The 14,255-nt window shown below is 44.2% G+C and overlaps 1 protein-coding gene across 1 annotated transcript; it reads left to right on the top strand.

Annotated features, from left to right (window-relative positions):
- The first annotated feature begins 329 nt into the window (after positions 1–329).
- On the top strand, positions 330–1,750 carry LOC149870054 (protein ZBED8-like). The gene is made up of 2 exons (XM_090034490.1): positions 330–957; positions 1,386–1,750. The coding sequence occupies exons 1-2, from the start codon at positions 330–332 to the stop codon at positions 1,748–1,750; spliced, it is 993 nt and encodes a 330-aa protein (XP_089890616.1).
- The last annotated feature ends 12,505 nt before the right edge of the window (positions 1,751–14,255 follow it).

The following is a 14,255-nucleotide window of genomic DNA, read 5'->3' as shown; positions in this document are numbered from 1 at the left end:
ACCAACTACATAGTTGGAAAAAATGTTCTTTGCAAGCTTCAGGCACATACACCCTTCTTCAGGCATAAGGAAAATCTGCTGTTGTTTTGTGTTCTTGATGGAATAGAAGCTAATATGCAAAATACAGGTCTGTGAAATGCAAAAGTGTGGCAGTGAGGATCAGAGGCCATGGGAGACAATAAGTATAAGTCACCCAATTTAAGTTGAAATGTTGAAGAAAAGGAAGTATGATGAAGACTATGTATTATATGGTTTCACTTGCATTAATGAATATGATGGGATACAAAAGCCAGTGTTTTTTGTGCAGAAAAATTCTTGCAAACAAAAGTATGAAGCCAGCAAAACTGAAGAAGCACCTCACGTCTGTCTATCCTGCAAATGCATCTAAAGATGCGGGTTTTTTTCGTGTGAAGAAAGCTCAATTCGAAAAAGCTGGGACACTTCCAAAACTTGGATTTGCCATTTCACAAAAACCTTTTCTTGAAGCATCCTGTAAAGTTGCTTACCAGATGGCCAAACAAAAGAATCCCCACACTATTGGAGAGACTTTAGTAAAGCCATGTTCACTGGAAATGGTTGAACTGGTTTGTGGACTGGAACACAGGAAAAAACTGGAAGCAGTTTCCTTGTCAAATGATGTGATACGTTCTAGAATAGTTGATATTTCTTTTAACATTTTGAAGCAGGTCATCGAGGAATTGGCAGCCTCGCCATTCCCCTTCAGTATGCAACTGGATGAAACTACAGACATCTCTCAATGTAGCCAGCTCCTTGTTTTTGTTCGCTATGTGCATGCTGATGCCATCAAAGAAGAATTCTTATTTTGTGAGTCCCTTTTGGAAACTACAAAGGCCGTCGATGTTTTGGAAATGGTAAAAAGTTTTTTTGCCAAACAAAACTTTGACTGGAAAGAAAAGCTTCATACTCTTTGCACAGATGGAGCTCCTGAGATGCTTGGTAATACATCTGGTTTTGCTACTTTAGTGAAAAAGGAAGCTCCTCATGTCATCGTCACTCATTGCTTTTTACACAGACATGCAGTATCAACAAGACTCTTCCAACAGCCCTGAAAGAAGTTTTGTCAACAGCCATAAAAGTCATCAACTTTATCAGAAGCAGGTCTCTGAATCATCACATTTTTAAAAGATTTTGTCAAGAAATGGGAGCAGAATATGAAGTGCTTCTCTACCACACAGAAGTTCGCTGGCTTTCAAGAGGACAAGTCTTGAAGCGCTTGTTCGAACTAAGGGCAGAAGTTTCACTTTTTCTGAAAGAAAAAGAAAACCCACTCTTGGAACACTTTGAAAGAAAGGATTTTATCCATGGGTTGGCTTACCTGGCAAATATTTTTAACCATATGAATGAGATAAATCTTTCAATTTAAGGTCCTGAAGTCACCATTATGGATGCTACTGAAAAATTACAAGCTTTCTTGGCTAAGCTGCTGATATGGAAGAAGAGAGTAGAGGCCGACATTCTTGCAAACTTTCAAATGCTGGAGGAAGTGCTTTACCAAGACAGAGTTGAGATACAAAATTCTCTGTCAATTTCTTTGAAAAGACAAATCTGCGAACACCTAGAAACTCTTCAGAACTCTTTCAAAAGTTATTTCTATCTTCATGGCATTGAAGTTGAACCATGGATCCACAATCCTTTTCTTTCTGATATAAACTGTATCAAAGATGTTGACCTAGCCAAAGATGAACTCATTGATCTTAGGACAAAAAACTTTACTACAATTGGAGTTTAATGCAAAAAGCCTTGGAGAATTCTGGTGTTCCTTGATAGAAGCCTATCCTCACCTTGTAAAGCAAGCTATGGAAGCTTTAATTCCATTTGCAACAATTTATTTTGCAAATCAGGATTTTCAACACTTATAACCATCAAAACAAAAAAGCGAAATCGATTGGATATCCAACATGACATGCGTGTTGCCTTGTCAAAGACCACCCCACAGTTTAATGTTCTTATTCAAGCTAAGCAACAACAGCCTTCACACTGATATGTCTTAAATAATAAGACAATACATTTAAAATATAAGCAAGTTAAAGTTAAATTTTATTTTTTAAATGCGTTAATAAAGAAGCACATATATTACTATATCACAGATTTGGTTTTTTAATATTTTGATAACTGTATTTCAATATAATTGGTTTCCTTTGTAATCCTATGTATTTTATTTTATGCATTTAAAAACATTATTCTGAGAAGGGGTCCATAGCCTTCACCAGACTGCCAAAGGGGTCCATGGCACAAAAAAGGTTAAGAACCCCTGCTCTAGAGCAAGGGTTGGCAACATATGGCCCATGGGGTGGATCTGGCCCACAGAGTCACTGGATCTGGCCTGCACAGGAAGCTTCCAGCCAGAGTGAAGCTGGGCCAGGGCTGGGATGATTTGGCCTGGCACAGCTCCCTTCTGCATGGAAGCTGTGCTCATACCACAGCCAGGGAGTTGGGGGTGGGTGGGGAATGAGGGGACAGGCTGAGAGAAGCAGTGACAATCTAGGCACAGCTCCCCAGTGCGGGTAGCTGCACCAGGTCCAGGGAGTTAGAAGCTGTTTCCATGCTGCTATTCTCTTCCTTGCCCCTACCCCCTCCCATGGCTAGGCCAGCCCTGGTGTAGCTCCTTTCCACCTGGAAGATGTGTTTGCACCTCAGCCGTGGAGTGGGAGGCTGAGAGAAGCAGCTGTAGGAAAGACACAGCATCCAACTGAATGGCTCTGGAGGGGCGAGGGAAAGCCCTTCTGCCACTGATGTGCTGCCAGAGGTACTCAGCCTATGTCAGACTGGACACAGGAGGCATTTATAGACATTACATTTTTCTAGGCTTAATCCAGACTACAGTCATCCCTATATATGCGTGGACATCAGTAGTCCAAATTAAAATTGGCTCCAGTCCAAATGAACTAATCCTTATTGAATGAGGATTAAAGTTAATGCAGACTAGAGCAGTCCAAACTAGGCAATTTCAACTGTATTAATCTACACATATATGTGGTAAATATCTAGGCCTTGCTGTTGCTTGTGCCGACCGTCAGGCGCCCCCCGCCCTTTCTACTGCCGAAGTGAAGAAATGCATAAAAACCTCCCTGATGGTCAGTGATAGTCTATGAACCCTTATTTCAGATTGAAATTTGATATGAACTGTGTGATGCAAATCAGTTAACACAGTTTAGAAATGGCTGTTCCGGGTTTTTCCAGCCTGCTGCTTGAAAAAGATTGCCCATGCTTCAGAGCAGTGTTTTTCAACCTTTTTAGACTCCAGACACCATTCCATAACCTTTTTTGTGAATTGAGCAGTGCCCCATTTGAAGAACTACCTTATTTATTGTAGTGCTTACGTCCTTGAAGCACAAGGCCCAAAGAAGTCATGTGGGAGGAACAACTAGAACTGAACTTACCTCCTCATACTTGGCAGTACCCTTCAAAGGATCTCACAGTGCCCCATGGTGCCACATCACCTTGGCTGAAAAATCACTGCTCTAGAGTTTTGGACATTAGAGCTAAAAAAAATTATCATTTTTCTTTGTATTAAACATTTTTTTTCATTTTAGGTTCCTGGTCTTTAGTGTCCCAGAGCTGGATATGCTCAAATACTTTATTGTACTTCTCCCCTTTGTATAGTACATTTACTATTGAAATACTTCTTGTCAGTAATGTGTTTCTGCAGCAGGGTTCTTCAGTGATCAGTTTTTTAAATTCATTATCCGAGTTCCCCCCTGTGAAAGTCCTGCTGCTTTCTCCTCTTGGGCGAAATATTCGGTGCATGTTAGTTCAACCCTAATGACTGAACTAAGCCTATAGAAGATGTTTTGTGGTCATTTTAATGAAACATTTGGAAGATAGTAATATATTTAGTATCTTTTTATACCTTATTACCTAGAGTCAAAAATAAAGGTTATTTCTCGTGAGATTGAGAAATCAGCACTATAAGCAAATTATAGTCTTGATGTAACATTTTTTATACACACAAAAAAGCACTGTGTCCTGTTCCCATGAGCACACAGACAGAAGCAACTGATGATTTCCTTTCTCCCAAATCCCCATGTGTGTCTCTCCAGCAAACAGTATGTGCAAAGAAGCTGTGGTTCTTCTCAGGGACATACTTTCAAATTCTCTTCTCAGTGACTTTACCCAGCAAGCACAACCAAATTCCTAGCCCTTTCATTTACAGTCTTGCTACTCTACCTCTGGGTCAGATTGGGCTTGCCATGTGTCTTACTGCTGGGGCAGTCACTCCCCACTCTTTATAGCTATTTGTGCTACAAAACCAGGTTTCTGCTACACTTGAAAGAATTCTTGACACACTAACTGGCTCAAACTAATACTGTGATCCTCTTTGGATTGAAGACTGGCCTGATGACATCAGCATGTCTCAGCCTAGCATCCTTTAGAGATACTCTACTCTTCCTTGTTACATTAATCATTTAAATAAAAGGAATTAAGGCTGAAAGTATATTTCCTGTTTGTTCACAGAGGAACATGACAGGAAACAATACTGTTATAATATTCCAGTTTTGACCATTTTGTTACCTGTGCTCAACAAGTTTAAAATACACACTGACTCTCTTTTTATGCTGTAACATAACTAGTTTGATCTATACTTTTGTTTTACTGATTTAGCTAATATTTCAAAAAAAGTTTTCTTGTCTTTGTCCTTATGTGACTTTTAATAGTGTGCTGTCAGACTACTGACATGAAAAACGGTAATTTAAAGTAGTGCTTTAAAAGAACTCTCATTCATTAATCATGGTGACATCTTCTATTAACTAGTTAATGTATAAAGGCCTTTGGGCATTTAGGAATCTGTCATTTCAGCTGAACTCAAGTGAAACAATGGCAAGTCAAAAGAGAGAGATAGTGAGCGAGAGAGAGAGAGAGTTTTTAACAAAATTCACCAACGGCAAAGTTAATGTTATGTAACTGTTCCAAAAATATCCATACTGTATGTGGCATGATAAATTCTTAAAACATAAAAATAATGACAAACAAAATAAGTCATTGTCTGATGTAAAAAATACGGCTGTCAATCAATTTAGTATTCTATTTATGACTTGGTTGAATTCCAAATATTCAGATATCTTCCTAGCTGCCCTAAATTAGACATTGATTTGACAAAATATGAAAACAGACTTGCTGTATAAAATCAGACTAAGCTTCTCCCATGAGGCTACGAGGGCAGAATTTAACCTTATTTTGTTGCTAATAAATTGCTTGCTTACTGGGAAGTTAGCATTTTATTCAAACTAAATGATGCTTCGTTTTGTTAAACCAGTTAGCAGTCTTAAGGTCAGGTTATTGTTGTACATATCAAGTATTATCATATTCAATAAATGCTTTTATTGACTTTTCAAGTATTCATTCTGACTATTGGATAGGAATAAGGGTATCAGAATCTAAATCTAATTACTGGGGTGCAGGCTTGGTAGATGGGAATTTTACATTTTGTGAAAGAATTGCCGTGTCCTGTAGAGGAAACTTCATATTATAAATGTGAGATGGATATACAAAATTACTAAAGTGATCAAAGAAGCCCTTTATATTTGAAATATGTTTTAGATACCATACAAAATAAATTGCTTAAAAATAACCAAGTGGAAGTGGAAAAGCAGAATTTACAACTGATGGAAACTAGTGTTGGAGACCCAAAGGTTTAACATCAAGTTATGTCAGAACCAGTGTGGTGTTCTATGGGTGGCACATGGTTGAATGGCATCTAGCATAATGGGCAACTCATTAGATGAGGTTAGATTGTTTCCTGTTAGGCAGGGGTAGGCAATATATAGCCTGTGGGCCAGATCTGGCCCAACGGGTGACTTTGTCCAGCCTGCAGGTGGGTGCCTACCAATTCACTGTATCTGGCCTGGCCCTGGGCTGCCTCTGCTGTGCTCACATGGGGCCAAGCCCCATTCACTTCCACATGGTCAGCACATGCTCCACTCCCACCGTCATCCATGGGATAGCCATGACCGTGAACCCACAGATAGGGAAGTGATGGTGTGTGGGGAAAGTGGTGGTGGCAGCAGTGGCAGGTGGGAGAGGGGGAAGTGGCAGTGGCAGGTGGGTGGAGGGAGAGGAGGGGAGGGGAGAGGGGTGGCAGGCAAGCAGGGGACATGGTTGCAGTAGTGGTAGTGGGGCATGGGAGCAGTAGTGATGATGGTGGGGAGGTGGTGGTGGCAGCAGGCAGGAGAGAGAGAAGCAACAGATGGGTAGGAGCAGCTGCTGGAAGGGGCTGGCAGGGACCCAGGATGGGTCAGCAGAAGCATGGAGGCCAAGTTGTCAGGGGCACAGGGTCTACCTGGCTCCATCACATGGGGTTTGCATGCAATTCCCAGGTTCCCCACCTGAGCTGTGCATCTCTAGGAGCTGGCAGCCCAGCCCTGGTCATGGGAAATAGTGTGGAGCTCTACGCTATGAAGCCGGGCCAACTCTGTGATGTGCACAGTATGGGGTGCTACTACACAGAGCCACCCATCTCATTGTGTCAGGCCCCAAACCATGTTTCAGGAGTCTACCTCAGGGAGCCTACAGCTGGCTGCCCTGCTTCCTGGAGAACACCCGCAAACCTGGAGTAACACTTCCACCACCTGGGTACTGATTTCTGGTAGGGTGTGCAGCCCAGGGCACACAGATCCTGTGAACCTTGGTGGTGCTTTGCCTAAAGTAATATTTCTGGGTGCTTCTTTCAGCCCAAAGCATCAGGTAGAATTGAAGAAAAAAAAAAAGCTTTGCTGGCCAAGCAAAGGGGTGGAAAGCCTCTCTCTCCCCCCTCCACAGTAACACAGCAAGGCAAGCTGTAACCCAAACCCTTTATTGGTAAGAGAGAGAAGGGAAGGGGTTAGAGTGAGGAAGTGAGAATACACTTTGAAACAGTGGTCCAGTTAAGATGTGACTGGCCTACACATAATTCCTAACTCCTGGCTAGTTTCCAGGTTTTTACTTACAGCAAATCTCCAGGCAGCAGCCAGGGGTCTTTGCTTGCTGCTTTCAAAATGCCTGCCAGAGGAAGAGAGCTGCTCTCCTCCCACTAGGAATTTATCTGGCCAGGTTACCTGAATGACCAGCCTGAACCAAAAAGAAAACCAGGAAAGAGAGGGGTCACTTGGGTTGACTCAATTAAGGGGCAGAGAGAGTGGGAGGGGATTTCTTCATAGGCTCTACCCCTCTCTCTGCCACCTCAGGCCAAGTCCCAGGATTTGCACCACTGTCTTCATTGTGCAGGGCTCTCCCCTGATGGTGTGGGGCTTGGGAATGTGAGCCCTGTGTGATGGAGCCAGGTGCAGGCCTGGGTCTCATTGAATGGTGTGCCACTGGGGGTCTTTGCAATAGGAGGTGCATTTGTAGGGTGGCCCCCCACATACCTCCCACCATACACACACACAACCCCCCCACACACTATACCCCTCACACACTCCCCTAGCCACCCTCATCTTCCACATACCCCACACCTCCCACACACCCACAGACCCCCCACAAACCCCATACCCACCCACACATCCCCACAAACACTGCCCTGCAAGCCCTCCATACCCACTCCCCACATCTGCACACAGACCCTCTCTCGCCCCAACATATGCACACCCATCCACCCACAGCCCCCCACAAACTCTATACCCACATACCCACACCACCCCCACCCCCACACATCCCCCATAAATCCCCCACACACATCCAGACATATACTCACACCCTTCCCCACACCCCACATATACACCCACCCACACACATACACCCACAGCCTCCCATAAATACTATACCCACCTACCCATACCCCTGCACTCCTTCACCCCCCCAGTACAAGTGTAAAAATTCCTTTTGAGTTATTATGCAATCACCTCTATATATGTGATGCAAATACATACAAATCAGGACAAAAATATTTTTTGAAATAAAATTAAAATGTTATTGTGGATGTTTGATTTTTGTTTTTTTCTGGTCCCAAGATGGCAAACCACCTTTCCAAAAGGAGTACTTCTGGGGGCAAGGGTAGGGACTTCTGGTGACAGAATTCAGGGGCTAGGAGTGGGACTGTCAAGGGGTGGGCCCCTTGTGGTCCTTGTGGCCCTTGACAGCTCACCAAGACTCGCTAAGAGGCCTTCCAGATTAAATAGTTGCCCACCCCCTGTGTTAGGTTATCTCTTTGGGTTATCTCATTGCTGTCTACTGCTGCTACTTTATGGGCAAGATATTTGTTACTGCTGTTGACACCAGTGTATGTTGAGGGAGTTTTCTGGAAGACAGCTTTATTCTGGACATAGTTTGCATCCTAATGATAGACAAGTTATTTAACTTACGTTAGTTTCACTATATTGTACTGTCATAGGAACATGGGTTTGGGAGTTAGTGGGGATAACTATTGTGTTTAGCTCTGTCACTGAATTTCCATGAGCTACAGCTAATCACAGGCCACCTACTCCTCCAAAGGGCTAAACACTCAGATATGGCAATGCCTGCTCCTGCCATGTGTTGACCATGCTTCACTCCCCCACTGGGAAGGGAGGGCATGCTTTGCCTTGAAGCCCTGAGCCCTTGGCTTCTTTCTGTCTCTTTTACCCTCTGACAGAAATGAAGGTACTATCATGGACTTGCTTGCATTGAACTCACTGTTAGGTGCAGATACATGTAACAAATTGAGCCATTCTCAAATGTTGAGGATTAAGAACCAGTTTACAATGGTTGCAGAACAGAATGCAGGCACATGTAACAACTGAATTGTTCCCTAATGTCACTGATTGGGAACTAACTAGCTCATAGTCATGTGAAGAGATAAGGCTCTGATTCCAGGGGATGCAGCCCAGCAAGCCTTGTAGTGGTGGGGTTGTGCTTGCACCCTTGTTTTGGGGCCCCAGAATTTTTCCTTTTCTGCATTCTCTTCTCTCCTAAACATGAGTAAAATAAACTTCAATAACCTACAAATGACCAAAGTCTATAATGTGCTTGCCTGACTGTGGGGGAGGGGTGATTTTTTGAAAACATTTTAATTCCCAGAGGCTGGTTTGGGGGCACGATGAGGGGCTGCAGTCAAGTAGGCAGTTAGTTTTTATTGAAGAAGCAGTGAAGGGCAGCTCATTGATTTAAAAAATGCCAAAAAATGGGGAAAAAGTCGGTTTCTGATTGCAGAGGTGGTGGGGAGCAGGAGGGAGAGAAGTGATGCAGTGTGGGATGCCTGCAGGACTGACCAGATCCATGTCCCAGAATGCTGTGTGTCTGCATATAACACAGAATTGGTTCATCACAAACTGGGTCAAAATAGTACTTGATTTTCCAGGTACGCTTTGAATGATTCCAGGCTGCTTTAAAATCTTTTATCAGGCTTGTATGCTTGTCCCCTTCAGGTTCCAACCATTTGTAAACTGTTTTAAGTGTTGTATGTCCATGCCCATGCAGAACTGATAGTAGAGACAAAATTGGGGCCACAATGCTTGTAGTAAAACACTCCCCAACAGCCCAGAGATTTCTTCACAGGCAAAGTACTATAGAAGTCCAAAGTATTACTCCTGTTTTCAAGAAACTTCTCTTGCTGAAGTGATTCTGAGTTTTAAAAATGACAGATTTCTTGTGCTCTTCTCATTATTTCTGTGGTTACATCATCTTTCTCCTGCTATGACTGATTACCCCTATTCATTATTTACAGAATAGCTCAGCTTATCTTTTTCAAGAATAAAAAGTGCATCACTTTATTTATGTGGAATAGAGAAAAATTATCTTATTAAATCCTGCTTCAGAACCAGAGGGTTGGGAAGTATGATAAAACTAGTATGGCCCCCTAAGTCTCAGGGCCAGCCCAAATCTTGACTTGAATTAGAGTAGTGTTGGCGTTGTTCAAGGATACACCATTAACACAGGGTGCTAAAAGGCTTGGTACAGTGGAGCTTCGTACACTTCCAATGTGGGACAATCAGGGTGAGGCCACAAGCGCAAGATATGGCTATGGTACACTTGGGCCAGCAGAAAGTTTTAAGATTGTCATTCTCTACTGTGCATTTATGGCTGGGTTTTGCATGGCCTGAATGGTCCAAAGAATCTGTAGTACAATAGATAATCTGAACCAGGTGTTGTCATTTGATCTCTTTTTTAATTGGGTAATGTGAAAAAGTCTAAAAATTTTTATTTCCTTTTCGTCATATGCTTTATAACCATGTAGTCAAAAGACACTGTTGAGCTATCCTTCTCATTAAAATGTCTGCCAAATCCTGCTTTTTCATCTTCCCTCCTTAACACGCCTCAGCAACTTAAATACTTTAGAGGTTCCTTCAGTTTAGTTCTGGCCACAAGAACCCTTTACAAGTTACACATCGCTGCTAGGACTCATTCTTTCTGTCATAGCATACTGCATACTATGAATGACTTATGAATAGATTTACCTTTGATCAACCCAGGACAGTTTGAACAATGATTAGAGAATTTTTCTTTATAGAACATTTTTGCAGTGGAAGTTTGTTTTTTTAATTCTTCCATTTCCAAAGAGCCTGTTTAAGCTGCTGTGCTCAAGTTGACAAGCCTTTGCATCAAAATAAACTGATAGGAGAATTTAAAATTACAAAATTAAATTACTTTTAAATGTTTTGTACAAGCTTAGGAGTGGCTTATTTGAGTTTAGTGGGAGCTGATTACAAAATGGTTTAAGATGAATTGAAACAAGCTACTCTAAAAGCAAAATTAGATGGTCCATGCATCCTTTTGTAATAGTGTAACTCAGTGTTTGTCAAAAGGGGGTATGCGTACCTCTAGAGGTACCTAAAAAGGTCATACGGATTACAGGAGGTCTCTCACCACTCTGTGCATCCTGGCAGAGGTCCGTGGGAAATGTGCCTCCCCCTGGGGTGGAGGTGGCTGCTGGGCTTTGTGTGCTGCTGCAGCTGCCCCAGGAGCAGTGTGATGCCACATGCCTGCCGCTGCCAGGCTGCATTGCCCCTTGCCCACCCAGTGGTACGATACATGTGGTGTTGCACCCCTCCCAGCATAGCTGCAGCAGTGCACAAAGGGCAGTGCACAGTGGTAGCCACCTCTGTCCCATGCACAGATTGAGGCGGCATATGCCCCCTGGACCTCTGTATGCAGCAGTGAAAGCTCCCCCCACACACACACCCTGTGCCCCTGAATGAGCTGCCTGGGCTCTGATCGTCCCATGACCTGGCCTGGCCAGGGCCCCATTCACTCTAGCTGCTGCCCCAGCTTGTGCCCCACTCCCTCTGTCACCGCAGGGGACTCAATCTTCACCACCCCACCACAACATTTTCCCCTCCCCCACAGACTTACCTGATGGCAGGGCAGGAGAGAGGGAAAAATAATTGTAAGATAAAGGGGTACACTTGTTAAACAAGGTTGAAAACCCCTGGCTTGACTACATCTTTGAAAGCTGATTTAAGTGCAACTTTCTTGTGCCCGATACTTTAATACTTCCTTGTTCCTGGGACCAAAACAATTAACACATCTTCAGAGATGCTCTGAGTTATGTCCAACTGCACCACAAGTAGCTGTAATTGGTAGCTGAGACAGGTGAGAAATCTTTAGTAGTCTGGCTTTGTCTCTTCCCATGGGCTATGCTACTGGCATGCCATCAACTCCATGGCCCACTCCACCAGAGCATTACAAAGCAGTTATGGTCTATCTGCCCTATGGCTAATGCTTCTGTTTGTTTTACTTCTTGTCAGGCCACACCCCTTTTCCTGAAAAGGCAATGACTCCACAAAGAATTCTTTGATGGATTTCAAGGGAAGTATGCTGCACAGAAGAACCCTTTCCATCCCCCACGTATTTCCATGTTAGAGGTGAAGATACAAATTTGTATGCTTAATATAGGTGCTTATTCATGCACATCATATCGGTTGCAAGCAGGACTTCTAGTAGAATTGTCTAAGATATGGTAAGACACAGCATGTATAAAACGTTTTTACCACAGATAGGATTTAATTAGTAGCTATCTCCTTGGATATCTTGAGGAAACCGCCTTCTATTGAATTGTATAAAACACAATTTAAGATCATAAAGCCACAGTGAAATTAGTATAATTTCAGCATTCATAGTGTTACCTGATTGCTTTGGTAATCTCATCACAGCAACATAACTGTATTACTGGGGCATAACTGGGGCAAAGGGAATCTAAAGTAATTGTGATCTGATATCTTATATAGTAGTTTTTAAGGATCATATGGTACTGGATTAGAATTGTTCTGACTACTTTTCTGATAACGCACCTTGAAGTACATTTTTAAGGTTTACTTAGCCACTGACACATACCTGGCACATCTACATATGCATTTGTTTCAAGATCAGTTTACCTGCGAGATGCTTCCAGGCAGGCATCTACGTATGCAGGGACATGGCAGCAGATTTCCTGCTCTTAGCAGCAAACTGGTGTCAGTTCCTGTGGCCCTGCAATGGGCCCTTGCTGCCACTGGAGGGAGCTTGAGGCAGTGGCTGCAGCTGCCAGCAGCCATCTTGAAAAGCCAGTCCTGCTCTCTGCTCCCTGGCCAACCACTTTCCTGGCCAGAAGCAGTGTGCACAGCACAGAGGCAGTATGTAGCAGCTCTCTCCTTGTTGCCTCTGCCTCCCCATACTATGGTTGCTCCAGCCCATTACCCTGGCAGTGATGACCAGCATCCCAGGCTCCTGCTGACTACAGAACTGGCTCTGCTGGCCCATAGATTTCATAGATTTCATAGACATTAGGGCTGGAAGGGACCTCGGGAGATCATCGAGTCCAGCCCCCTGCCCAAAGGGCAGGAAGTCAGCTGGGGTCATAGGATCCCAGCAAGATAAGCATCCAATTTACTCTTGAAGGTGTTCAATGTAGGTGCTTGAACCACCTCCACTGGCAGACTGTTCCAGACCTTGGGGGCTCGGACAGTAAAGAAATTCTTCCTTATGTCCAGCCTGAAACGGTCTTGCAGAAGTTTGTGACTGTTCGACCTCGTCATCCCTTGGGGCACTCTGGTGAACAAACGTTCCCCCAGATCCTGGTGGTCACCCTTAATAAACTTCTAGGTGGCCATCAGATCACCCCTGAGCCTACGCTTTTACAGGCTAAAGAGTCCCATGGCTCTCAGCCTGTCATCGTAAGATCTGTTTTCCTGACCTCTGATCATGCGCGTGGCTCTCCTCTGGACTCTCCCAAGCTTCTCCACATCCTTTTTGAATTGTGGAGCCCAAAACTGGACGCAGGACTCCAGCTGCGGCCTCACCAAGGCCGAGTACAAGGGGAGAATGACGTCCCGGGATTTGCTTGAGGAGCATCTATGGATGCAAGCCAGCATTTTGGTCACTTTACTAGCCGCAGCATCGCATTGGAGGCTCGTGTTCATCTTGTGGTCAGTGATGACCCCCAAGTCTCTTTCTTCTGTAGTGCTCTTTCTTCTGGAGCACTGCTGAGCCTATAGGGGTGCTGCAGGTTTTTCCTCCCAAGGTGGAGAACCTTGCATTTTTCGGTGTTAAACATCATCAGGTTCTTGTCCGCCCATTTGCTGAGCTTGTCCAGGTCAGCCTGGATCACCCGCCTATCTTCTGGCGTGGATCCTTTGCCCCAAAGTTTGGTGCCATCGGCCAACTTGGCCAGTCCACTCCTGACTCCAATGTCCACATCATTAATGAAGATGTTGAACAGTATGGGTCCAAGGACAGAGCCTTGAGGGACCCCACTGGTCACAGGGCACCACGATGAGTGACTGCCATCAATCACAACCCTCTGGGTCCGACCATAGAGCCAGTTTCCCAGCCAGCGGAACGTGGTGGAGCCAAGGCCACAACTGGGCAGTTTGGCCAACAGGTGATCATGGGATACCACATCAAAAGCTTTTTTGAAGTCAAGATATATGACATCAATCTCTTCTCCCTCGTCCAGGTGATAGGTCACCTGGTCATAGAAGGAAATGAGATTGGTCAAACAAGACCTACCCACAACAAACCCGTGCTGGCTATCCCTTAGAATGTTAGCCTGGGCCAGTCCATCAAAGATGGCCTCCTTAATAAACTTTTCTAGGATCTTCCCCAGGATAGAAGTCAGGCTAATGGGCCTGTAGTTAGCCGGATCCACTCTCTTCCCTTTCTTGAAGATCGGCACCACATTGGCCTTCTTCCAGTCTTTGGGCACTACACCAGAGCGCCAGGAGTTTTCAAAGATCCGTGCCAGGGGCTGGGCTCTGACGCTCGCCAGCTCCTTGAGTACCCTGGGGTGCAGATTGTCAGGGCCAGCTGACTTGAAGGTATCCAGCTTTTCAAGGTGTTCCTTCACGAGGTCAGCATTTATGGAGGGTAGG

This window comes from Crocodylus siamensis, chromosome 2, assembly GCF_052110815.1.
Source record: "Crocodylus siamensis isolate JL-2025a chromosome 2, ASM5211081v1, whole genome shotgun sequence".
Lineage (NCBI taxonomy): Eukaryota > Metazoa > Chordata > Crocodylia > Crocodylidae > Crocodylus > Crocodylus siamensis.
This window is presented reverse-complemented; position numbering and strand designations above follow the sequence as displayed.